Source organism: Onychomys torridus, chromosome 10 (assembly GCF_903995425.1).
Source record: "Onychomys torridus chromosome 10, mOncTor1.1, whole genome shotgun sequence".
NCBI classification, from domain to species: domain Eukaryota; kingdom Metazoa; phylum Chordata; class Mammalia; order Rodentia; family Cricetidae; genus Onychomys; species Onychomys torridus.
Genome location: NC_050452.1, coordinates 69948300 through 69975596, shown reverse-complemented (window position 1 = coordinate 69975596; position 27297 = coordinate 69948300). Strand labels below are relative to the sequence as shown.

At 44.0% G+C, this 27297-nt stretch overlaps 1 protein-coding gene across 1 annotated transcript in view; it reads right to left on the bottom strand.

Moving 5' to 3' along the window:
• Positions 1–27297, bottom strand: part of Clnk (cytokine dependent hematopoietic cell linker) — a 286854-nt gene that overhangs the window by 36347 nt on the left and 223210 nt on the right. The window contains exons 9-14 of the mRNA XM_036200349.1: positions 26914–27023; positions 22963–23017; positions 11966–11991; positions 11789–11808; positions 10510–10620; positions 704–731 (exon numbers count right to left, since the gene is read on the bottom strand). Coding sequence (XP_036056242.1) covers positions 704–731; positions 10510–10620; positions 11789–11808; positions 11966–11991; positions 22963–23017; positions 26914–27023 — 350 coding nt within the window. The remainder of the gene's footprint in view (positions 1–703; positions 732–10509; positions 10621–11788; positions 11809–11965; positions 11992–22962; positions 23018–26913; positions 27024–27297) is intronic.

Here is a 27297-nt window from a genome sequence, read left to right as displayed (position 1 = left end):
CACACAACAAAGCAAGGGCTTAGTGTGCCCACAAGCATGGCCCTAGCCCTTCCTGCTGGGCTTTCATACTGGAGAAATGGCCTTTGGTTTCAGCTCAGACAAAAATAGGAAAAGATCATGGCAAATTGTAACAATTTTTTTTTTTTGTTGTTGTTGTTTTGTTTTGTTTTTCGAGACAGAGTTTCTCTGTAGCTTTGGAGGCTGTCCTGGAACTCGCTTTGTAGGCCAGGCTGGCCTCGAACTCACAAAGATCCACCTGCTTCTGCCTCCTGAGTGCATTCCCTCCCCCTGCCTCCCCTTTGTACCCCCGCATCCACTCCTCTGTTTCTGATCAGAAAGGGGCAGGCCTAACATGGGTATCAACAAAGCATGACATATCAAGTTGAGGTAGGGCTAAGAACCTCCGTTTGTGGGGCTCATATTCTATACACTTCTACCAGTTGGAGTCAGCTATAGTTAGGAAGAGAGAAGCACAGAAATTATCCTGAGTGCTGGGATTACAGGCATGTGTCACCACCACCCAGCTAAGAATGTGTGTTTTAACTAAACCTGGCTGTTAAGATGATACCAAGTTCTAGTGGAAGGAAAAAAAAAATTATAAAGAAAGTAGGCAGCCCCTGTACTCCCTGCTGCCTAAAGTGATCAGAATCTTGCTGCGTACAGAGATAATGCATAAAATTCATTAGACAAAATAGCCACTTACCTTACCAAAGTCTTTTGAGCTGGTCTGCCTGCAAGAAGGAAAAAAAAGAAAGAAAGAAAGAAAGAAATAGGGTGTTAAATAAAAGGCAGTTTATCATGAGCAAGATAAAATCATTCTGAACCTTATAAACCTTTGATTACATTTTCATGGCCAAATTAACAGCCCATAGTCCAGTGTAAATTCATCACTGTCCTATAAAACTAAACCAGGCTATTTTTCTTGTAATTTTCTAAGGGAAAGGAGAAGTGCTAAGCCTGTATGCAAGCTGGTGAGTGGAGGCACATGGACATATTCGTTCCTCATGTTAGGGGTGTTGGATTTAGCGACACTTTTACCCTGTGAGGAAAAGTCACGGAACACAATGAAACCCACTAACAAGAGTTTTATTAAGACAAGGAGAAAGGGATAGATGTCATCAGGCCTGCTGAAAGGACATGTGAAAACAAGGAGGGAGGGGACATGGGATCTGCCTTTTAAGGATCACCCCATGCATGCGTACACAGGCCCACATGGCTACTCCATGCATGCGCATAGATCACATGGTCACACTGTGTAGTGACTTATGTGACCATACAGTGCATAGGTTATGTAGGACATATGGCCCAGAAATGACTAGGCGGAAATGACTAAGTGTTCCACCTCGGGGCATGTGTGATCATGGGGGCGTGGCTGGAATTCCTATCAAGGGAGCCTTGAGTCACCCCCTGTTCTTCCTGACACCTGAGCTTCCACACCAGGCTTCATTCACTCCCTCTGCTTAGCAAGCTCTCAGGTTTTCACTTAGAGAAAGGGGGTTTTAAATACAAAGCTGTCAGGGGCACCAAGATCCCAGGAAGGCCAGAGAGAGAATGCAGGTGATGAAGAGAGACCGAGACAGAAGAGAAGCTGTGAAACTGAGTGGAAAGGAGGGAATTCAGTATGGGCGTCTGACTGTGTGGTTATTGGATGGGTTGCAGAGCAGACATCAAGCGTCTAATATGTGCACAAGCCTCTAGTACTCATTTGTGTATGTGTATGTACACATGTGGAGGCCAGAGCTTGGTACTGGAGTCTTCCTCCATTACTCTCTTACCTTATCTTTTGACACAGTGTCTTGTTGTGGAATATTACTTCAACTGTGTAAAGGTGTGTCGCATTTGTTTATGCGGCATTTGTTTTAGCAATGTATGTTCACTTATGTAAAGATGTGTTGCATTTGTTTTCCCCTGCCTAAGGCACACAATTGGTTTAATAAAGAGCTGAATGGCCAATAGCTAGGTAGAGAAAGGATAGGTGGGGCTGGCAAGGGGAGAGAAGAAATTGGAAGATAACTCTAGGCTCAAGAGAAAGGGGAGAAAATGAGGAAGAAAGAGAGGGGCATGCCTGGGCCAACAAGTTAAGCAGCCACTGCCAGCCAGACGTGAGAAGCAGTGAAAGTAAGATACACAGAAGGAAAGAAAGGTAAAAAGCCTCAAGGCAAAAGGTGGATGAAGAGAAACAGGTCAATTTAAGTTAAAGAGCTAGCCAGAAATGAGCCCAAGCTAGGCCGAGCATTCATAACTATAAGAAGTCTTTGTGTCATGATTTGGGAGCTGGTTGGTGCTTCCCCCTCCCAAAAGAATAAACACCTGGTTTAGGGTCTCTCATTGGTTCTGCTGGATTGGTAGGCCTGTGAGCTACAGGGAATCTGCTTGTCTCTGGTCTCTCTCCGCAGTGCTAGGGTTATAGGCCTAGCTGCTGACACAGCAGTTGTATGCAGGTGCTGGGGATCTGAACTCAGATCCTCATGCTGTGTTTCAAGCACTTTATCTCCTGAGCATGAGGAAAGTTTAGCTTGCTGGGTTTGAACCTGCATGGTCAGCATTTTACAAAAGCATTTCAAATATTTAAGTGGATTTAACTGAGTCTGTAAGCAAATCTTGCTCTCTAAGATTCCTTACATTCTCTTGCTTGATTTTATTTATGTTTGTAGGACAATGGTGGCTGTCCTGTTAGATAAAGCCCTCAATGTTGTATAAATCACTGATAAATCTCACAAATTGAATGGGGCTCCAAACCTCTAACTTTTATTTGTTCTCACAGAATGGCAAAAGCATTCATCTTGGAGGGTTATTCAAAGAACCACTGGAGATGAAAATAAGAATCTGTAGTGGGCTGGAGAGATGGCTCAGAGGTTAAGAGCACTGACTGCTCTTCCAGAGGTCTTGAGTTCAATTCCCAGCAACCACATGGTGGCTCACAACCATCTGTAATGAGTTCTGGCGCCCTCTTCTGGCCTGCAGTCATACATGCTGTATACATAATAAATAAATAAATCTTAAAAAAAAAAGAATTGTAGCATCCAGTGGGTAAGAATGGCATATTGTGGGCAGACTGGTGAGCGAGCCAGGGAGCCAGTGGGATGAGGGTGTATTGTCCACCTACTTGAGTGTGTGAGTGAAAAGAAGAGAGTGCTGGGAGGTTAGGATGGCACTGCCAATCTCAGTGAGAGAGCTGTGCATCTAGACCTTTGGAGTTGGATAGATCAGGCACCCTGAGTCTCTTAAGTCTGTGGCACTTCCTGGCTTTTGAAGATGGTATGCTTAGGTTACGTCCAAAAGAATTAAAGCCAAGACACTTGCACAACACAGTTCATAGCTACATTACCCACAACAGTCAACAAGGGGAAGCAGGGACCAGTGAGGCCACTTAGTGGGTGCATGGACTGATTGCCTAGAGTGTCTTCTGTTCACTCCCTAGTACCACATACACCAGGCATGTAATTCAGGCTTAGAATCCCAATACTGAGGTGGCAAACACAGGAAGCATAGGTGTCAGGGCCAGCCTGGGCTACACAAGACTGAGTCTAAAAGCAGTTTCCTCAGTCTTAATGTCATACCTGGTCCCAGTGGGATGGGCAAATGAAAAATAAGAGATAATGAGTGGGGTTAATGAAGTAGAACTGATACTATACTCTTAATTGTTTTGTGGTTAAACTGAGGTTAATATCAGTGTTTTCAATGCTTGAGATTCTGGTGTGTCAAAGATGCGGTCAGGTTGACTTAATTTAAGGTGTGATGTGTACAAAATACATTATATACTTGCATGCAAATGGATTTATGTGACCCCGTATAATGATTTGTTTTTTAATGCAGAAGCGGAGGCTGGGGGAAGGCACAGTGGTTAAGAGTGTTTGCTGTTCTTTCAGAGGGCTCAAGTTTGGTTCCCAGCACCCACAAGCATTGGGTGGCTCACAGCTGCCTATAACTCCAGTTCCAAGAGTTCTCATCTGATGTTCTCTTCTGGCTTCTGCAGGAATCTGAAAGCAAGTGGTGTGTGTGTGTGTGTGTGTGTGTGTGTGTGTGTGTGTGTGTGTGCGCGCGTGCGCGCGCGCGCAATCAATGAGAAAAATGCATCTTAAAATTGTAGAGGTGATTTTAGAATTGTAGTTTTAAGTTATAGTATTCATGGCATTAGCTCTGTGAAGAGTGTGGATGGGGTGGGAGGTCCTGAATTTTTCCATATTTCCATATTGACTTTATTAGATCTACAAAAAGGGTGAAGGGAAGTTTGGTTTGCTAGGATTTGAACCTGCACAGTCAGCATGAGCAGTACTCAAAAATCAAATACATCCAATTTACAAAGGCTTTTCAAATATTTAAGAGGATTTCACTGAGTGTATAAGCAAATCTTGCTCTCTAAGATTCCGTATGCTCTCTGGCTTGACTTCAGTTATATTTGTAGGACAGGTGGAGTGGTTGTCCTGTTAGATAAAGTCCTCAATGTATAAATCACTGATGTACCTCACAAGGTGAATGGGGCTCCAGGATGGGTCAGCTTTGGGATTTTTTAAAATTTATTTTTATTTATTTATTTTATTTTCAAGACAGGGTTTCTCTGTGTAGCTTTGCGCCTTCTTCCTGGAATTCACTTGGTAGCCCAGGCTGGCCTCGGACTCACAGAGATCCGCCTGGCTCTGCCTCCTGAGTGCTGGGATTACAGGCGTGCGCCACCACCACCCAGCCAGCTTTGGGATCTGTAATGTTAATAAATTAAATTTTCAAGCAGAACCCCAGCATTTTCCAAGTCCTTTCTGGGTAGAGCAGGTGGGCACTCTGGTATCTGGATACATACTTGCCCATGCTCTAGCTGCCCTAGCTTGTTAATTAAAAAGTGGCCACAAACTACATAGGAAAAGCTCTAACATTTGCCCCCATATAACTGGTGCTTAGTATAATTTTAAAGACATTGCTATTTTCTACAGATGTGGACTTTGTTGGATATTGTTTAGTTTTTGACTTAGTTTTGAATGGATTGGATTAGAATCTTTGCTCTGTCGTCTACGGGTTCTGCCACCCTTGATAAACTAAATTCCCTCTCTGAACCCCAAGTTGAGATGGTAAGGAAGAAGGTTGTTGAAAGTTCTACTAAACAAAACAAAACAAAACAAAACAAACCCCAGAAAACAACACATGAATTTGTTTAGAATAAGACAGTGCTTCACATCCGTGGACACACTGATGGTCACACTTGATTTCAATCTATCCTGAGATTGAGGTAGGATGCCTAGTGTGATCTAACAGGATTCAGAGAGATGCCGAGTTTTTTCTGCCCAGTTTCTCCTAATGGCAATGTCTTATAAAACTATAATAATAATAATAATAATAATAATAATAATAATAATAATACATACTATAACAATCTTTAATAATATATAATAAAATACATAATAACAACAACAACAATTTACACTTTCATATCCTTAGTTTCCATTCATAAATGTGAATTGGTATATCTCTGAAACTCATATTTTCATTCTTTTAAAGGGCCGTGCTTTTTTTAAAATATATATTTACAAAGATTTCTTTCACTTCTGCAATTATTATAGCATACTTTTTGGGGAACTGGATTCCTTGAACAGACGTAATCCCAATGTGGTTGGTAGAAAACGGAAAACCCCAGCCAGTCACCCAGGTGTTTCATGACCTGAATATGAGCCATTTCATTTAAATGATGTTTTGGCTCCACCCCAAGCCTGGCCCATTGACTTCACTGCAGCTTGACTGACACATTATGGTACAAGCACTGCATTTCTGTGCTCTCCGTATTATGGGGTGCAATAATATGGCCTTCCACATGGTGTGCCTGCCTGAGTAAATACACGCAGAAGCCTCCACAAGGGGCTGGAGACATACAGTTGCTTTCTAGGCATGTTCAAAGGCTTTGGTTCAATCCCCAGTGCACACATAAAAAGATTCCACATGGGGCCTGGGTGCAGGTAAAACACAGAAAATGTTGGTTAATGTTTAACATGATGCTGTTTGGTGTGTGGACAGTTGAATGAAATATCAATGGATCCACAGCCATAAAATTATTCCCCTTTGAGTTTTCCTTAAGGTTATGTTAAGGGGAGGGTCTGCCTATGTGGATTAGAAAGTCCCAGATGCCTATTCAACAAGCACTGTCTTCCTTTGTAACAGAAAGACATTTTTCTGGGTTCAAAGTTCTGGTTTGAAACAGCTCGCCTTGCAGTTGTTTATGGATGGGATTTAAGTCTCTCTTTTGAGAAAAATTATTTTAATTGGAAAAAATAAGTTGAGCAAAAAAAAAATGTGCATGGATATTGTCAGCATTTTGTAGCATTAATTGTTGAAAATATCCAGCCAGTGTTCCTCACAATGCCAAGTTCTCCTCTAGCTTTTGGTTGTTGACAAGATCCTAAATGACATCGTCCTTTACTGAAGGGCTCCCACCCAGCATTGTTCTGTAAAGTCAAGACTTAGCTGTCATAGAGAGTGTGGTAGAGCTGGTAGAGACTAATGGGGGCCTGACAGACAATAGCTGGAACCACACCTACAGTCTTCACTGAGCAAAGGCGGTGGTGGAGGCCACACCACATTGCCTGCAATTGGTGCCCTAGGAGGCAGAACTCAGTGTCTTACAGAGAAGCTGCTGGAAAGAGAGGCAGGGCATCCTGTGTAGTCCTTGCTGATGCTCAGAGCTCCAGGACTCTGTTGACACAGCAGTGGCCTCACTGTTAATGTGGGACCTGAATCACCAGTAATGCTGTCTGGCTACTCATGAGGGCCTGAGAGGAAGTGAATTTGAGAGCACTGCTCTTTTCCTATAGTAAACCCTCTTGTTCATGGCCGTGTCCCCAGTCTCCTCTAGGACTTTGCCTGTGTGCACCTCATCAAGGTGCCCACCTGGTTTGCTTTCTGAACTACAGTGATTGATGGATGTAACATTTACTGAGACTGTGTGCCATCTGCTGGCCTGGGCACCTGTTCTCAACCTTGGAAAATCATCCTTTTCAGCTCTGCTGGCAGGAATCAATGAGATTACATGGAATTGTTCTTTGGAGCTGTTTGTGATGAAAAGATCTTGCCCAGGTCTTATTATGTCTAAAAATAATGAAGTAAATATAAACTATGTTCCCAGGGACCCCAGAAATACATGGGACCCAATAAAGTGACAATATCAGAACTGGAAACATGAAATATTTCCACTTAGAAAATTCTTTAAAAAAAAGATGATTAATTATTTCATGTATGAGTATTTTGCCTGCATGAATTGATGTGCATCACATGAGTGTAGGAAGCCCCCAGAGGCCAGAAGATGGCATTAGGTTCTCTGGAACTGGAGTTTACAGATGATTGTGAGCCACCATATAGTGCTGGGAAATGAACTTGGATCCCATATGAGAACAGTATAAGCTTTTAGGTATGAGCTCTTAACTGATAATCCATCTCTTTAGCTCCAGGAAACTCTTAATGAAATAATCCAATATGTTAAAAATGTATCAAAGCTCTGTGAACAAGAGACTTAGTACAGAGACTGATATGACCCACTGCGGAGGGACTCTCCAGAAATCAAGTGCATTATCCTAGATATTGGAAACCAGAGCATGATGAAGGGAGAAAGGAAAAATAACAGTAAAGATAACTGAAAAAGTAGTAAAGATTAATACTATTAGCTAGCTACCTAAAAATATTTATAATGCATGCAAATCAGCATTATATGAAGATTCACATATAGTTTAAATAAAAATTTCTCATCTGGGATGATAATGCCTTCAAGAGCCAAAGACCATCTAATAAAAACCATGACACCAGGTGTGAAAAACTGTCTTTTGAGTTGTTGGCTAGGGTTGTTCAAGAGGCCCCCAAAATATTACAGGCTGCTGCTATTGCCCTCTGTTGACCCTCAAAGGTGGAAAGGAAGTTCCTGTTGCTAAAGACACTATGGACTTCAGATACAGAGCCTAGAGGCTCTTGAGCTGGCACTGACCTGAATACTTCTTCCCTGAGGACTAGCTTTCATGGTGTGAGAAGGTACCATGCAAGCTTCCAAAAGAGGGAAGCAACAAACAGTCCTACCCAACTGTGATGCCTTTGAACCATATCAATGACCACCATGGCATAATAACCCTAAGGGTGCTCACATATCCTGGTAGTAACCAACAGTTCTGTAGTTGGACTTAAGACCCAGTAACAACAGGGAAAACATGTCTGACTCTAGAAACCCAGCCAACCACCCAAGACAAGCGAACTAATGACTCTGGGAGGAAAACCAACTACTGCCATTTTTTGTAAATCAGCATAACCCCTAATTGCATTCCAAACATTTGTCCTTCTGCCCATAGATACTTGTAATCCTCATCCTTTACCAAGGAAGTGTCTCATTGCAACAGACAGAGATCACTACAGAAAACCACAACCAATGTAGAGTTGAGAAACCCAGTCCCAGTGACTACATCTACAGAAAAATCCCTCACCTACGGCTCAGGGAACATTGAGGAAGAGGGGATAGAAAGACTGTGAGGATCAGAGAGTTTGCTGTGAGATTGTGTCTCCTAGTAATGTCAGAAGTTACACCCATAAAGTCCCACTGACATGACTTCCTAAACATAATCTGAATAAGGACAACAGCAATAGGTAGAACAAAGTAGATGGGGCTAGGGGAGGAGAGCACATGGCTTCAACCCTACCCAAAGAACTATAGGAAACTAAGAAATTCTGAGAGTGGGAGAAATAGTCTTTCCCAGGGAAGATCACAGCACCTGGTTATCTAAAACCAAATGGTCAGCCCAGGGGGAAAAAAAAAATGTACATACAAGTAACATTAGACAAACTGAGCAGGGTATATTTCATGTGCATATGTGAATGTAACAACAGTTAACACAAAAGTCATGCATTTGAAGGAGAGGAAGGGTACAAGAGAGCGTTTGGAGGGAAAAGAGAAATGACGAGTGATATAATAATAATAATCTAAAAAAAAAAACAGTTGAAAAAAGTCTTTTTTGGTCATGATCTTTCTTCACAGCAACAGGAAAGTAACTAATACAATGGGTATCTTTGGAAGCTGCTGCAACTTCTAAACTACTTACTTAGTTAATATCTACTGCTGTCCGTATCAGGGACTGTGCCAAGAAAGGTGAACACTGAAACGGGTTAAACTTCCTTTTTGAGTGGATGTGGCTGGCTAGAATCTTGGTATACTATAGGAAGAGAGAATGCCAAGGGCAGACAGATTAAAACTAAAATCTGTTCCATGCTATGGCTCATCACCATAATTTTAATCTGTGCTGTTGAGCACTTCATGGGAGTCAGTTCTCACATTAGCCTATGGGATGTATGGGAGGCAACACAGCACTTTCTTTGACCTGTCCTTGGCTTCAGGAAAGGTCTACACAGTATGTTGCTGGACATCCTAAGGCATGATCCATTGCCCTCTGTGATGGGCTCTGCTGCCCACTGTGGAATGCCATGCAGCCTCCTTGCCTCTCCTCCAAGGGGTCCTAACTCCAAGTTTCTCTAGATATCATGGACTGTCCCCATCCAGAGCAAGAATAAACTCACCTATAATTGAGAACAGCTGCCCTAAACCTGTAACCTCAAATGCCTGCCTGCCAACACCCCACTTCCTCCAGCCAGATCCTAACTCCCAAGTTTATACAAACAGTGCTGGGTCATAAGAAGCAGAATTTCTACCCAAGATTTTGAAGTTACTGAGGAGATCTGTGTTCTTTCCCAGGTGCTAGGCTAAGGGACATGGGGACAGATGGAGAGGACTGTCCAGATGAGAAAGGGTGCTTTGCTAAGGAGTTTGTGTGGGTCTATAGAGGAAAAAAAGGATGAGTAGACAGTCCAGGATAAGGGGGAGACTCAGAATTGTAGTCATCTAATTTTTCTATCAGAACTAGACACAAGAAGTTTTTTCACAAATGCTTAAGATGGCTTAAATTTCAGTATTCCCAAGGCACCAACTACCTAGTCATGCCCCTGTATCATCAGCCTTCTGACTCAAGCCTTCCATGAGAAAGCCAGGGAAGTAGAGGCACACTCCATTCTCCCTTCCAAATAAGGGACTTTTGGAAATCCACTATCCTGAAGGAGCATTCCCAACACATTTGTGATTAGTGTCAGTGTACACTCCCCTTGCTGATGGAGGGCTGGCAAATCTGTTTGTCAGCTAGGCAGTGGTGTTTTTGGCAGAAGGTGTTTAAGCTTGGGTATGCCCTCCAAGCTAGATGTTTGGAAGATGGCAAGGGGAATGTCCTGGATTGCTCCTGGAGTTTTCTAGACTCAAAACTCATTTCCTGATTTTCCTCCTGGCATTTCCTATTTTCTGTGATGACCAGTTGAGGTCTTAAGAGAGCAGTTCTATCAATGACTTATCTTTTTCCACAGAGTAATGTTTGCCATGAAGAGTCAAATACAGGGTCCTAAGTCCATTTCCCCTTCAGGCATACCCCCTCCTGCTCCTGCCACCCAGTGGTGTGGAATTCAGAGAGGGGGCTGCCACTTCTACTGGTCATTTCACCATGATAGTGATAAGTGTCTTACCTGAGCCCCCTCTGGACTTCTGGAATGATATGTCTTGGAAGAAAGTGTGCACTGATCTCTGGTGGTGCAGGAGGTAAGGGTTGATACTTCTTGGGGAGGGTGATGGCGGGCCTGTGGGAAGAGTCACATGTGTAAGGACTAAAGAAGTCTTTAGTCATGCCTTTCTCAGACAGTGAATTGTGTGAAGGATGCTGTCTGCAGCCTGGACCATCCTAGGTGTCTTCAAGTCTTAGCATCCCCACTCTTCCAGAGTACTGTGCTCTGCTACTCAGCATTCTGTAGCATGTGCAACAATTTCCTACGGGTGTCATATGCTTTTCAATATGCCACCCATTTGGACTATAGGAGGCCTGGGAAAAAGAGAATAATGGCCTCCTGTTTATTCCACTCTGGGTAACCTGAGTTTCAAACACTCCCCTGCAAGGATCATGAAAATGTTTGCAAGTCAATAAAGCCAGTTTCAATCCCTTTCTCACAAAGTGCATCATGTGGTTTGGTGGATGCTGGAGGTACAAAAGGAAATAAAATAGACACAGTTCTTGGCTCAGGAAGCCCCCACTCCATGCAAGGGAAGAGTCAGGAGTGAAGTGATTGACATGCTTGGCTGAGGGACACATTGGTCTAAGTAGAGCAAAGGCATTCACCAACCCACTCAGAGCCCCAGTGGCCCAATCTGCAGCTCTCACCTCCGTGTGTGTATAAATACAGCAATAATCAGCGTTACTATATGTGATATATAAACATATGGACTTACATGAACGTATGTTTATACATTGTAAGTCCTTAAATTGTAAGTCAATTTATTTATGGAAGTTCAAATTTCTGGTTGATTATTGACCTACTGATTTCTATGTTGGGTCTGTCTTGATCTCATGAGTCTGGGCAGCTAGATGTACCTATAACATGCTCTGTCTGCCCAATGATGCGAGTGAGTGGAGGCTCGCTGGCTGTTATTCACAGACCAGCTCCTCTAAGGCCAAGTGTGTGTGCTTCTCTATTCCAGGAGCTAGCCTGAGTCCTTCAAGTTCATGACAAGAAAATACATTTAAAATTTTTATTTTATGCGTATGAGTGCTTTGACTGTGTGTTGTCTGTGCACCCATGTGCCTGTGCACAGGGCCCGTGGAGGCATCAGATCTCCTGGGATTGAAGTTACAGGTGGGTGTGAGCCACCATGTGGGTGCTGGGAGTTGAACCTGGTTCCTCTGCAAGAACAGTCAGTGCTCTTGACCTCTGAACCATTGCTCTGGTCCCACAAATATGATTTTAAATGTCTTACCGTGGAGGTGGCACAGGAATCTGCAAAAGGAAAGAGAACCAGGAGTTAAATTCACTGTTTCTTGGGCAGAGCCAGTGGTTAGGAATGTTTTGGTTTACAAATGGAAATGCAAAATGATGACTGAAACCCTAGGGCATACTTGTTACTAACAAGTACATTTTAACATTTTTCACTCACCTTGTTCACCTCTGTGTATTTGAATCCTAAAATATAAGATGGAAAAAACAGTGAACCCCGTGGGAAATATCATCAGATACTCTTACATATTGCTTCTATGGAAACCACTCCTATATTTAATAAGATTGATGACATTGATGATGATGCTTATTGGGATCTCACCAGTTACCCGGCCCGATGCTGAACATTTTAGTTTGGGGGAATCTTATTGTATTCTCACCCTGGATAATGGAAATGAAGAGTCTGAGATGTGGGGAAATTTAACACCCCACAAACAGATGCCACTGTGAGTGGAGTGACTCTCAAGGACATCTGAACATCACCCTCTCACCATCCATCTTGTTGCTTCTGGAAACTACCTTGTGCTTGCTTCCTGCTACCATGAGTTTTGTTATTTCAAGTTCATCTCAGTGACAGCACATAGAGTTTCATCTGAATGCGTCTTGTTTCACCCAGCATGATGTCCTCCAGGCTCATTCACGTGGTCACAGATGGTAGGTAGGCTTTCCTTCTTGTGGGGCCGAATAAAACTCCAGTGTACACTGTCTCTTTACCCGGGCTGCTCTGTACAGACAGATTGCTCCCATGCTTTGCTTTGTGGTGGAGACAGCTCTGCAAGATCCTAATTTCAATGCCCTTGATGGATATTACAGGTGGGATTCCTGAGTCGCAGACTGGTTCTAATTTTAGGTTCTAGAGGAAATATTAAACTGGTTTCCCAGATGGCCGTGACAACTTGGGTTCTCACCAACGGTGGGCACTGCCCACACCTTGTAATGCCACTCTAGATGGGCACTAGTGCTTGTAGCATCATCCTCACTCCAGGAAGCCAGTGAGGATCTTTGTGGTGAACGTGGCTGATTTTTCTGACACCCTGTCTGCGTATCTGGGGTCGCTATTAAAACGTTGGTCTTTCTCTAGCATTGTTTAGTATCCTCTCTCCTCTCTTAAAAGTTTAGTAGTAGTTTTATCAGCAATAGCAACAAACCACAGGTATCCAACTTGTGGCCTGTGGCTGCCTGTGGCTCGGGATAGCTTGTTGTGTTGCAGTGTTAGGCGATGGAAATGTAAGTATGCACCCACAAGCCATGAGCTGCAGGTTGAACATGGGTTTCCTGCTCAGCTTCAGACCATGAAATTTTCTTTGTCCTGTGTGGCATAGAAAAACCAAAGGCCTGGACAGCCCTACAATCTGTCAGCCACGACAGACAGGTATGCTAGCAAACCACCCATGCCAGGGGCCTCCCCATGCTACTGGTTTAGATATCAAACATTTCACAAGGGAAGTGGTCTGGGTGACCTTCAGAGTAAGCAAACAGTACCACACGGGTGAAGTAACTCATCACATAGCTGTCAGCTTTTGTGGCAATTAGACTAAAATCCAGCAAGGTTCTTGGTCTTCCATTAGGGGGCCTTGTTTAACAAAGTGCTAACAGGTCAGGTATTTGCAATAATGAAAAAAAAAGAAAAAAGAAAGATAAGATTCGGAGTGGAAAAATTTTTTTTTTCCAGACTGACCTTTGAAATTTGTTTTTAGCAGTGCACAGATCAAACTCAGGACTTTGGGTCATGCTAAGCCAGCATTCTGCTCACCCAATCACACCTCCAGCTTGACCTTGTTTCCTGTTATTCACTATGCAGTCAGTGCACAGTAGTGAAACAAGCTCCTGGACTGAGGAATGGGTGATTTCTTATACTTACCCAGCATTTATATGTGGGATACATGAATTAGAGCATGTCAAGGCATGTTTCCTGTTTTTAAAAATTATTTGTTAAGAACTTTGAGGCATAGCTTCTAATACACACTTAGTTTTTACTGTGCAATGGGACATTAGAGACGGGACGTTTTGTTACTTTCCTGACAAAGCCCAGATGTTCTCCAATGCTGGGAAGAGTTTCCTGTCAGTCATACCAGAGGACCGCAGGGGTCTACCTTGAGGATTTTCCACCTCTCCTAGCACGAGGAGGAGGCTTGTCACTAGGAGGTGACTGACATGCCTGCCCTCTGGTGGCCAGTACTGTAATCATCATTATTTGCCAAGAGAGGCTGGTCCAACCCTTTCAATGTTTTCAAGGCTTGTGTCTGGGGGAGGGAGCAGAGCACAGCTGTGGAAGTTCATGGACCTGGATTTGACTATTTTAGGGCCAAGCCATGAAGAATCTAAGGATACAGTGTTATGTGAAGTTGAAGCCATGCTTCTTGGAGAAGAGGATGTTTTATAGGTCTGTTTGAAATGTGCAGGAGCAGCTTGTACTACACTGTAAGACTTGGTTGTTAAATGGGCAAGGATTTTGTAAGCTGGTTGTTAAACATAGACATCATTAAAAATAGATCATAGAATTGTACAGGTAAGTCATATCAAAACAAAGACGAGGAACACCAATACCTCACTTCCTATGAGTGTGCTATTTTAAGTCCCATCGAGGTTATTTCCCATGCTATGAAATGACAGCTCTTCCAGTTCTATGCTCATGAGCACTCTGGTACGTGAAGACGGGCATGCTGGGAGTCAGAGGACTTACTGTTTTGCCATTTGTCTGGACTTCAGAAAGTTTTAGGGAAAGTGTTAACTGAACATACACTACTTATAGTTGTATAATGCTCATAGGCATTATGTTCTGAAGAGTGTGCCTAAGGAAACATGTGCCTAGAAAGCTAGTTTTCAGCTTAGCTAGGAAATGTTTCATGTCGTTATACCCTGGAAGATGTGATTTAGCTGTGGATGCAAGAGCTTGGCAAAAGCCAGTCAAAGCTGGATGGGGTAACTCATGCCTGTAATCTCAACACTCAGGGGTGGGAGGCAGGAGGAACTTAAGTTTGAGGCCAGCCTGGGTTGCAGAATGAGTTCAGGGACAGCTGGGCTACACAGCAAGACCCTTAAAACAATGAAACAAAAACACCTGGCTCCATGAAATTGGGACATTTTATCTCTCACTGTTACTTTACAAGTGTATATTATATATCTGTCTATCAGTAATACATATAGTGACCTCATTTGCATATATGTTTGAATTCTCTTCTTCGGATACCTATTTGGCTTGTGATTGAGTTTTGCTGTTATTATCAACGAATTGAGCAACTTGACACAAACAGCTTGGCCTCTCCAGGCTTCTTCTATCCTTACCTGTGATTTTTAGAAGATGAGAAAACAAGACTCACAGGAGCCAAGACTTTGTTCCTTAATAGAAGACACAAAGCAGAGTGGCCACAAATGGGACCTGTGTGTCACTCAAGTTGAGTGTCAGCCTGTCACTTACTGAGCAGCCTCGGTGACTTAAAAGTTAAGATGCACATTGTGAAATATAATATAATTCCTTGGGGTTTTAGGAGTAAATAAAATAATATTTAGTTTTTACCTAAGCCAGTGGTTCTCAACCCGTGGGTCTTGATCCTTTGGGGGTGGAACAACCCTTTCACAGGGGTCACATATCATATATTTATATTACAATTCATAACAGTAGCATAATTACAGTTATGAAGTAGCAATGAAATAATTTTATGGTTGGGAGTCACCACAACATGAGGAACTGTATTAAAAGGTTGACCCCTGACCTAAGCTTCCATTCAATTTGTGCTGAGCACAGGTGATACTAGTTACCCCTGGAGTGTACAAATGCAAACACTCCCAGAAACAGAGCATCTGTGTCATGTTCTATAATTACAGAAATGGACTTGGGAAAAAAAAAGATAAAACTTGGCCTCAACCACAAAATGTATTATGTGTAAGGCTTTTATGACTATTAGCATTTTGTGTCTTGATGATTAATTACAGAGGAGCCCAGAGAAGCGACTTAAACAATCCCAGTGGCTAGTAATGTCCACTTGGCAGGACCTGTTGGAGAAGCGTCTTCAAGTCCATCATAACCTTCAGAAATTAATTGCAGCAATAAATTACTGAAGCCAACCTTGGGGAAACAGTGGGAAGGGATCATGTTAGGCAAAGCCAAGGTTGTTGCAGGAACCTCTTGGCTCTCACACCCCCTTGGATAAAATCAGAAGGGACCACATGTAGGAACAAGTATTTCAACAGCTTTCAGGTTGGGACCAGTGGGGAAAGTGAGATGGAACAATTCTTCCAGCCCAAGCCTGGAGGGAGGTGTTTCCTGCTGCCTTGGGTGTGTCTGGATGAAGAGTGGGCAGACAGGGTGAAGTGACGGACAAAGACTAGGCAGGGGTGGCGTGGAGTCACCAAATGCTAGAGAACACGGACTTCTGTTTCCACAACTGAGATGTGAGGGTCCAGTGAAGGGACAAGATGCAGCTGAATTTGGAAGCACAGACAGAAATTATCAGAACTTCTTGAGTTGCCCCTTTTCTGGTCCCCACCTAAGGAGACTGTGAGGTACTAGATCGTCCTGTGACACTAGCTAGGGTGAGGGTGTTTATCCATACAGTGTTAACACAGGCCAGTTCATAGAAGGAATCTCATAAATATTTTCCACACGACCACCACGTGTCCAGCATGGTGCCACATGTTTGCTGTGTGGGAACGATAAGTCGTGAACCATGGTCTCTGTGATTGAAGCCTCTGGCTCACTTTTTAAAATCAATTCATCCGTAACAGATTTACTTGCATGCTAAAACCCAAACTAGGTAGATAGGTGATGGTTTTAGCCTGCAGAAGAAGTCAGGAGTATGTCTAAGGGGCAGGTATCCAGGATGATTAGTACAGATCAGCACCAGAGGATCCCCATCATCACAGTGCTGTGGGTTTCCCATTGGTTGTTTCCTCTGAAACCTTCCTCAAATGCCTTGTCTTATAGTATTGTTGATGTGAGAAATTCAGCTTAGGTTCCTGAGTTACTTTTAGTCTTCTAGCTGAGAGTAGTACAGTCAGGATTTGAATCCAGGACCAACTGTCCCCAAATCCAGTGTACACATAGCCAGCCACACTGTGGCTTCTAAGCATTAAAAAAATGCTGTTTTGTCCCCAAGTTCATTGTCCCACATATCAGTTCCATGTCCCTTGTTCCTGAGATCTTCTGGGAGACACATGGCTTCTCCCAATGGGAATCTGTATGATTTTCTTAGTTAACCTCAATTTTTTTTTTTTTTTTTTTTTGGTTTTCCAAGACAGGGTTTCTCTGTGTAGCTTTGCTCCTTACCTGGAACTCGCTCTGTAGACCAGGCTGGCCTCAAACTCACAGAGATCCATCTGCCTCTGCCTCCCAAGTGCTGGGATTAAAGGCGTGTGCCACCACCGCCCGGCAGTAACCTCAATTCTTAGTACAGAACTCAACACACTCTGGACTCCTGTGGTCTTGTATGGCTCCCTGGCATGGAGAACCTTGGCACACAGTGAGTTTGGAAGTAGAGTCCTCCTGGCATAGTTGGTGTCATCAGTGTGGATGTTCCCTCTCATTCAGAAATCAATCCTCTGGCTGGAGACAGAGCTGTGGGACTTGGGCCTCACTCAGCAGCTTGTGAGCTGAGCATATGTCAGGTGCTGAATGCTAGTGGCTAAGAGGTTATGAGATCAGCCTACTTCCAGCTAGCTCTTGTCCAGCTTTAATCCCCCATCACTATTCCCCAGGAATTCTAAGGCAATGGCTTATGACTAGACCCCCATGGATACTGACTTTTTTTTTTTTGATGCTTAAGCTTTTTGTATAAAATAGCATAACATTTTTGTATGCCTATACCCAACTTCTGTTACAATTAATTTCTAGATTACTTATAACTCCTAAAGCAAGTGCTCTATCAGTAGTGGCTTACTGTATTGTTGAGTGAACAATGACAACAAAAAGTTTGTATGTGTTCTGTACAGACTTAATGGTTCAAACATGCTCTCAGTCGATGGTTAAACCCACTGCGGTGGAACCCACAGAGGACCGATGCACAAGTGAACTTTAGTATACTTGTTGTGTATGCCTTTCCTCCACATTGTGATGAAGGATATGAATTAGAAAAATTAGTGGGAGGAGAGAGTGCATGGTGGCCATTCTCCACCCTCCCCCAACTCCCAAGAGGCTTGATGGAGAGGAGAGAAGGGAGGAGAGAGAGAGAGAGAGAGAGAGGGAGAGAGAGAGAGAGAGAGAGAGAGAGAGAGAGAGAGAGAGAAATGGGGGAGGGGAGAATGATGTAAGGGATTTATGTTCAAAAGCCTTCTTTTATGGGTTGAAGAACATTTGCCCTAAACAGTGCCTGTGTTCATTGTGGCAGCATCCTCAACAGCCAAATTATGGAATCAGATTAAGTGACATTGTGGTATATACACACAATGGAATATTAATCAGCCATAAAGGAAACCAGGATACTGTCACTTGCATAAATGTATAGAGATGGAAGATACCATGTTAAGCAAAGCAAGTCAGCCAGCATCTAGATTCAAATGTGTGCGTGTGTGCGCGTGCGTGCGAGTGCATGTATGAGTATGTGTTTGTGTATGCATATGTGTGTGCAGATGTGTATGTGCATGTGTGCATGAGCCTGTATGTGTGTGATGGAACTGTGAAGGAGACCATGAGGGAGGAAGAAGAGATCTTAAGGGGGAGGAAGAGCAATTACTAGCATGTGACATGAACACAGAAGGGGACCATTACAGGGAGGGAGGGGCCAGAATTGGGAGGAAAGGGGCTTGGCGGCGGGGGAATCATTAGAAATAACTATAACACACATGTGCATAAAAGTACAAGATTAAAACCATTTCTTTGCATGCTAGCTTAAGAAATGTTTTTGTTTTTGTTTTTGTTTTTAAGATAGGGTTTCCTCTCTGTAGCTTTGGAGCCTTTCCTGGAATGCACCCTGTAGCCCAAGCTGGCCTCGAACTCACAGAGATCCACCTGTCTCTACCTCCCTAGAGCTGACATTAAAGGCGTGTGCCACCACCACCCAGCAAGAAATGAAATTTTAAAGTCCCATTAATGAGTGATGTTCAGTTTAAAGCAATAGTTTTTGAATCCAGCATGGTACCGATACCTGTGTTGATTTTGGACTGTGGGTTGTAATTGAAATAAATTTAAATCTGAACAAAACACGAGTCAGTCTTTCATTTCTCTCTTACTGATCTGTGAGCTAAGGTTTATTATTTTTAAGTGTGCAGTTTATGGGATACCCAGTTCCCTTGTGTTTTGCATTGCCACCTGCAGCCACGAGGGGGCAGTACCACCCACCTGTTCTCCCTTTGGACTGAACAGTTTGGAGGAGTGGGCTGTCAGAACAGGGGGAGCTGCTGATGACTGAATGCCGACACTGGCCAATGTCCTTAGACCCAGGGAACATCTGCAGCTGGTGAACGCTACACAGATCTAAGCTCTGATTACTTGCTGGCTGACCCTGAGCTGCACCTCAGCATGGGCCACCAGGGCCTTGAGCCAGATTAACTCCAAGGTGACCTCTGATTGCTTCAGCATCTGAGTCCCTTTAAAAGCAAATTCACATGATCCCTCTGGAGGGCACTGTGTGGAATCTGGTTTGCTACTTTCAACCAGCCATGCTTGAATTTCTGGATTTACCCGTTCAGCTGCCTGAGCATAATTCTTTTTCTTGGGTGGTTTATTGTATTTCTTTATAAAGTGATTCCTGAAGAGAGTATGCGTGTCACTTCAAAGAAAATTGGTTTAGAGTTTGAGCTTAGTCTGCATCCCAGGCGAGGAGATGCACATTTGAGCTGCGCGTGTTCTCGGCTTTGCCTCTCCCAGGAAGCTAAGCCGTGTCTATTGGAAAGTTACAGTTGTCCTTGAAAATGCAGTGTCCTCTGGATCTGTGGTTATTGCTGGTGGTTCATCACACACAGCTTGTACTGTAGCAACTTTACCTCCAAATAAAACTTTTGCCCATTTCCAGGAGGAAAAAAAAAAAAAAAGAAAACCTTCCACCTTCAGGGAAGATAAGGTCTCAAAATTTGATGCTTTCCAGACAATGATTGGAGGGAAAAAAATGACAGGAGACATACATTTACATAAAAATATAACTGCTCAACTTGATGGAAAATATCCCCATAAAACCCCTCTGTTCCTGAATCAGTGGGTGGGGTTTCTTTGTCCTGTGACATTTTGTGAGAATAAATAAATTATCTGAGAATATGTGTTTGCATCAAAATCACAGAATTTGTAATGAACACAGATCACCCAAGCATTTTCCCTCTGGGTGCCTGATCCTAAAAGCAGGGGTGTCTGTATTAATTTCCTCCCCTCTGTCTGTAATACCTGAATGTCCAGGGTGATGCGGGAGGCCCATCAGTTTTAGAAGTGTGGGGAAGGACTATGTCAGGCAGTAACTGCCATGGAAGAGGCTTCCCATAATCCTCCCCTCCCCTCAGTGAGCCTTGCTCTCCTTGAGGCCTTAGATGAAGCTGGGGGCTCATTGTAAAAAGCAGTTAGATCTTTGTAGTATGTGATAAAACACCATGACCAAGGCAACTTTTGAAGGAAGGGCTTATTTGGGCTTTTGTTCCAGAGGGATGAGTTAGTTCCTCATGGTGAAAGGCATATTGTGGCTGTGGCAGCTAGTTGTGAGAGCTGACATCTTGAGTCACAAGCACAAAGCAGAGAGAGAGAGAGAGAGAGAGAGAGAGAGAGAGAGAGAGAGAGAGAGAGAGAGACTAGAAATGCTCTGAGTCTTTAAACTGTCAAAACTTGCCATACTTTCTCCAGCAAGGCCACATCTCCTAAACCTACTCACACAGTGCCACCAACTGGGGACCTAGTACTCAAATGTCCAAGGCATCTCATTCAAACTACCAGACCATGACATCAGCCGGTATCCTCTATAGAACAGATAGTACCAGCACATCCCTGAGAAGTACACCCATGCTCTTTCCCTTAGTAATTGGTCTGCTATTTCGTTATGGGAAATTAATATTCCATAAGAGAACTACCAAGAAGCTCAGAGGCAAAGTTAGATTATGTCTAGTTTCCCTAGGGTTTTTATCTTCCTTTCTCTATTCTACTGTTCAAGGTTTTCTTTTCTCTTCCAGATCTTATGAATTGATGAAATGTTGGAGAAGTGACATGTTCAGAGAGATGGACAGCGGCCACCGAGACTGCTCTGCTGTTTCTTGTCTCAGGTCTCAAGTCTCATTACAGGAGTAGAGTGTGCCATTGTCACCGAAGACTCATGCGCATTGAATGATCAGTCCCTGGCCTGTGAGCCCTTGGGCTTCTGTTCACTGTCTCAGGAAAAGGGAAAAGGCTTTTGCACAATACACCTTAGTGTTTTTAAGAATGGAAGCAAATCACTTGATAGAATGGAACTGTTGTTAGGTGGGCAGAGAAGCTGTTCTTAAAGGACCTAAGAAGCATTGAGGAGATGGCTTCTCCATGTCACACTGGGGTTCAGGAGGCCTGAACCTCAGGAACGGAGTCAGGCAGGAACCTGTGAGGCTAAGCTGGCTGCAGATGAGCTTTGATCGGGGATTAGAACACCTTCCGAGGTATTAGAACCCTTCCTGCCCATGTGTGCTTGGGCCTCCCAAGCAGCCACAGCTGAAGTGAGTGGGCATCAGGCCTGCCTGCTGTAGCTCTTGAAGAGGTATACTCTCCTCAGGAAGGTTAGACACCTTGCTGAAGGCCTCATGGCAGGCAGAGGCTGAGCCCAGGCTGCTGCCCTTGCTCTGGCCACCCTCTTCCTGCTGTGAGCATCCTTCTCTTCTTTTACTCTGCCATCAGCATTGTGGTCCCAAGTAGGCTGTGCTGGAAAGCCAGACAGGGATTCAGAAGGGGAGCTGAGCATTTACCTCCCTGGTTCCCAGCATGGTTTATATCCTTTCTATATTAAATGTCCACCAAAGACTGATGGGTAGAGTCGTTGGTCAGCCTGTGATACTACTGGGGAGTTCTGGGGGACCCTAAGAAGGAGAAAGGGGTTAGGGGAGGAAGTTAGGTCATTGGGGGCCTGCCTTTGTAGCAGATATTGGTACTCGGCCCCTCCTTCTCTCCTTGCTTCCCAGCTACCCTCAGCTCATGAGACTTTTCTCTAACACACACTTGATGCTCTGCCTCACCACAGCCCGAAAGCAGCAGTTATCAGGTCTGTGGCCCGAGATTTCTGAAACAGTAAGCAAAAGCAACGTCTGCTCCTTTGAAGTTGGGTTTCTTAGAGATTTTTGTAGAATGGGAAGCTAACACAACTCCCTCCCTGGGAGGTCTCCCTACCACAGCTCCTGAACCTGTGGCTTTCAGTAGCTCCTCCCCATTTCTCTGGGCCTAGGGTGGGGGACCTCCCAACCCCTGGTCATGTCAGCCCTGGATCTATGCCCCGCTTCTTTGTTCTTTCTCTGTGCCCAGCACACTTCTGTAAATAGTTCCTTTGTAAGTAAACTTTCTTAAATTACCTTACTGTGTGTTCATCATCGTCTTCTATTGGGAACTGTAGTGCTGCACTTCCTTATTAAAGGTGATGTGTTATAAGACACTTTGGGATTCAGCACATGAATGGTGAAGTTGGTAGGCTTCAGTTATTGGGAACTGTAAATCACATGACTGCCATCTTTTTCACTGGACATCGTAAGAGGCAATGGGGCCAGGGGAAAATGATAAGACAGGAAAACGATGAGACCTGTAATAGATACAATCCAACTGAATTTCTCCGGCTGCCCTTAGTTTGTGCTTGCTTCCGGCAACAATGGAATTGATTCCTTCCTCTCAGGCTTGTACCTGTGCTTCTGTCTTCAAATTGAGTTGTTTTGCCTCAAGCTCTACAGCCCATTTTCATATTCATTAATCAACATTTTAAAATTAGATTCCTATCTTGTGATTTTTTTCAGGGCATGTGCTTATAGAAATGCCTTATTTGAATGCAATCCATATGTTTTGAAACAATACCTTTCTCAGATGATGTAGAACAGAATATGAGTTTTCACAGTCAGTTTCCTTGCCAATAAAGTAAGGCTGAAAAAGAGCTGGGAGGCATGCATGACAGCAAAATTGGACAGTCATTTCTCAGAGCATCATTCAGCGGGGCTCCTGGTATATGGGAGCCTGTGACCACAAGCAGGGCACAGGACCACAGGAGCAGGGGAGATTCTCCATGGGATTTTAAACTCTTGGGACTTTACCTTTAAAGCGTTGGCTTCTGGCATCCTTGGAGATGGGCTTGTCCCTGTAAAAGACCTTTAAAAGACAATGAGGCACCATTAGCTCACATTGATCATGCCACAACCTTGTGTCCAGTTACTCTGTATAGCTAGAATCCCCAGCATAAACGCATACATCCTTGGGCCCACTGTTCTTAGAGACTGCTGTATGCACATGGTTGGCATTGGCTAAATATATGCAAGTATGTGGATTGCCACCAGAGAAGGTTGTGGTGGCCTGGTTGCTATTTGGCATAAAATCTCAGGTTTGAAATCACACTTTACCTCTTTCTGCCATGGAAGCTTGGGGAGGACAGCTAGGGTCTTAATAGTGTCAGCTTTATATCTTTCTGAGAGAGAAAAGAGAGCCAGTGTATGCCACTGGGTTATAATGGAGACCAGTGTACATGGCCAGGGGTATGGAAGGCACTGGGCAGGCACAGTGGAGTGTGACCTTTAGTGATTGCTCAGGTGATATCACCTCATCTCTGTCACATGCCAACTGTGAGGGCATGGTGAGTCACTCAGCTCTGTAGATTCCTTCCTGGGAAATGGAAGCAAAAAAGAAACTACTGCTTCATTTGTGGATGGTGTGTGTGTGTACGATAATGTGAGACACAGTGGGCAATGCACCCCGAATGTGAGGCATCACTATGACACAGAACAACAATAGTGCCATCACTGGGGGCGTAGTGAACTATTAACGGCAGGTGGATCAGAAGGCATGAGGGACGAAGATGATGAAGAGGCCATTGAAATGCCAAGGCCTTGGAAAGCCTTTCTGCCCTGCTAGCACTGGGCCTTAGCGTTTATCTTATCTAGTGCTGATTGTGCAAGGTTCCGGGGGGGGGTGTGTGTGTGTGTGTGTGTCTGAATCTCTCTCATGATCTCTGAGCCCCAGGCCTTGGGAAGGTCATGGCTGCTATTCTGTAGTTAGCCTTGTTGGGATAGAGTGCTGGTTGGGTTTTTCTGTGACCCTGCATTCATCCATAGAGCCAGCTTCCGGTGGCTTACTTGGATGCCAGAGGCTGGAGGGCTTTTGATTGTTCTCTCTGAAGCCTCAGCGTTCAGTCTCCCTGTAAGTCAGCCACTCACCGCTCTTGCCCACATTGCCAGCTTGGTTAGGGCAGTAGGCAAGGCTCTCTCCACTGTACACGGATCCTGTATGCTTAGGGTTTCAGGATGGGGCTTCCTCGGTGTTCCTGCTCTTTTCTCCTAGGCAGTCACATTCTGTTTTGTATTCACAGAGAAGTTTGCATGTGAGGTTTCGGTGATCTCTGATGATCTCTCTCTCTCTCTCTCTCTCTCTCTCTCTCTCTCTTTCTCTGTCCCTCTCCCTCTCTCTCTTTGTGTGCATGGGCATGGTACAGTGTGTTGGTATCTGTGTGTTTTGATGTGGTATGTTGTATTAATGTGTGTGTGTTATGATGTTTTGGTGTGTGTGCAGTGAATATATTGTGTGTGGTATGTGTGTATGTATGATTTGTGTACATGTGTGTGGTACAGTATGTTAATATGTATGTGTGTGATGTGTGTGTGTGTGTGTGTGTGTGTGTGTGTGTATGGTGCATTTTCCCTTCGACAATGCTTAAAAATATCCACTCTCCCACCATAACAACTAAAAGTGTCTCTAGTCTATACCAAAGGTCCTGGGGTGCAAAATCTTCCTGTTGAGAACCACCAATTACAATGCAGTATGCTGTATGAGTGATGGACTGCTTTGCACATTTCTCCTGGACATCAAGACCAGCAGTTTGGGTCACTGTCTCCTCCCTTAGATTATGTGTGCTGACTCCCTTCTATGCTTCCTTCACTGAGCACAGTGGTACTCAGTAAGTACTCACTGAGTAGAGCACTAGTTTAGGGCAAGATAGCTGCAATCGTCTGGAGGAACTGAGATAAGAAAGGACCTCTGTAAGGGTTATTGAAGATCCAGCCCACAGATAGTTTAATCTCAAAACTCATAAGAAACAGCCTTTGGAAATGAGGTTGTTAATGAGAAAGATAATCTACTTGCCACGAAAACTTTCTTGCTACATCACTGATGACTAAAGTATAACTCTGAAGTGAGGCTAAGACCTTGCTTGATGGATAAGGAAAGTTCTCTCCTGGCTGCCATCTGCCCTTGTCTGCCCTCCCCCTCATCTCAGTTGGTTTACTGTGATGGGACCATGGTTTTGCTTCTGAAGTGACCTGTCAGAATGAAGAAAATGGGGCAGTGCAGAGGTGTGGACTATAAGATGGGAAGCTCAGATCCTGCTGTGGTTGAGATGGGATTATGTAACCCAGGCTAGCCTCAAACTTGTCATAGGGTCCAGGATGACCTCGATGGTTCTCCTGTTCCTACCTCCTGACTGTTGGCATTACAGAGGTGTGACACAGTGTCTAGCTTGCCATAGCTTCTAAAAAGCCAAATGAGGTTGTTTTTCCTTAGGAAACCTATTTTCCAAAAGAAGGAATGTGCCAGAGTTTGAGGAAGGAGCTCTCAGATCTTCTAAGTGCCTTCTGTTCTTTGCAATTTGACCAGGGCTTTTCTAGGGTTAAAGTCATGCATCACCAAGCCTGGCCCGGAAAGGGGTCTTTTATCACTGAGTGGATCTCATAAAGGGGCAACTCTGGCTCCCCTTTTCTCTCCTTCCCTCTGCCCTCCCTCTTTCCTTCCCATATTCCCCTTGTCTTCTGCCCTTCTACCATGTCAGGATGCAGAAAGAGAACCTTTGCTGATATGGGCAGCTCGGACATCAGACTCCAGAAGTATGAGAAATAAATTTGGTTTGCTATAAACTACCCCACTTCCCATAGATATTCTGTCATAGCACAAGACAGGCTGATGTGTGCTCAATATCAAGAGAAGCTGTGAGTCTTAGGAGCAGACCAGACACGCCACCCAGGAGAGCTGATGGGACTTGCAGAAGTATGCTCCAGTTCACTAGTGAATGGTGTCATGGAAGGAGACTCTAACAGTGACATCCCCCTTCATAAAAACCCTGATCACACCAGCGAAATCCAGTTTTGTTGAGACTTCCTTGAGTTGAATACGGTTTTGTAGAGCTTCTGGAAGGGCACACATTGGCATGATTTTACATGTGCCTTAAGCCTTTAAAATGTTCTCATAAAGAGGTGAGTACATTAATCAAAATTCTACCACGGGGAACTGAAGAGATGTACAGCGTATGCTGATGAGCCCTCGCTCACCACAGCACAACTTATTCTGTGACTAGACTCAGTGTGAAAAGAGAGGAGCCTCGGTATGTTAATGTGACAAGGATTCCTTGTATGATTCTGTCTCAATAGGGGATACTGACCTGGCATAAATCAGAATATTATCATCAGTGACATACAGACCTGGGCTGAGTCTTCTTTATGTTATGGACAGCTATATTAAGAGTATTCATTATTATACATTTTAATAAAAATAAAAACCTGCATATTTATCTAGTGCATTTTCATTTTCTTTCCATAAAATTATCTGCAGTGCCTCTAGATACCTTTTAAGCCAGCATATAGAATATTCCTATCTGGTTTGTACAGGGATTACAGAGGTTTGGAAGGTCATGAGACTTCTCACTGCCCAGTTTAACAGTTGACAATGCTGGGCTGAGAATCTTGGCAAAATGATGTGTTATTATCAAAATGACTTGTGTTCTTAATTCAGGATCTGAAGAATGCAATGATAATTAGGAAAGATGTAAATTCTTTAGCCTGATGCCTGGCTCACAGTAAGTCTTCAGCAAATGTAAATATTCTTTCCTTCTAGACTCCTCCAAAGGCCTGTGATCCCATAAGTCACACTATTCAGCTTTCCCAAGCCTGCCTTGCCCTCCTCCATCATCTGTCATGATTGATGCCTTGGGGAAGGAGATCTGGGGCAGATCTCTGTGAGCTAGGTAGTACCCTCCTCATGTCAGGCCCTCAGGGTCCCCCTTTACTCACTTCTTCCTGTCGCTTCATCCCTATATTCCAGATTTGCTTCCCAATGGGACCAGAAGCCTTGGGAGGTAACAGAAGGGGAGCCTCCATCATATCTTTGAAGTAGCGTGTATCTGTGGACAAAGAAAGCTGGTAAGCTTGTGCCTTATAAGTTGGCTAGATTTGGCACATAGCCACTTACGAAGCGTTCATACATGCTCACACTCATGGAGTCAACTATGCAAGCAATTCTTTTTTGGGGGGGATGGGTGGGGTTCAGGCAGGAGGGTAGAAAAACAGGCAAAGTTTATTGCAGCATATGGCATGGCACTCTTGAGAGTAAGAGCGGACAATGACCCAAGGGACTGTTGCAGAAGAAAACATCCTCTAGTGTGTAGAGTGGCCGGA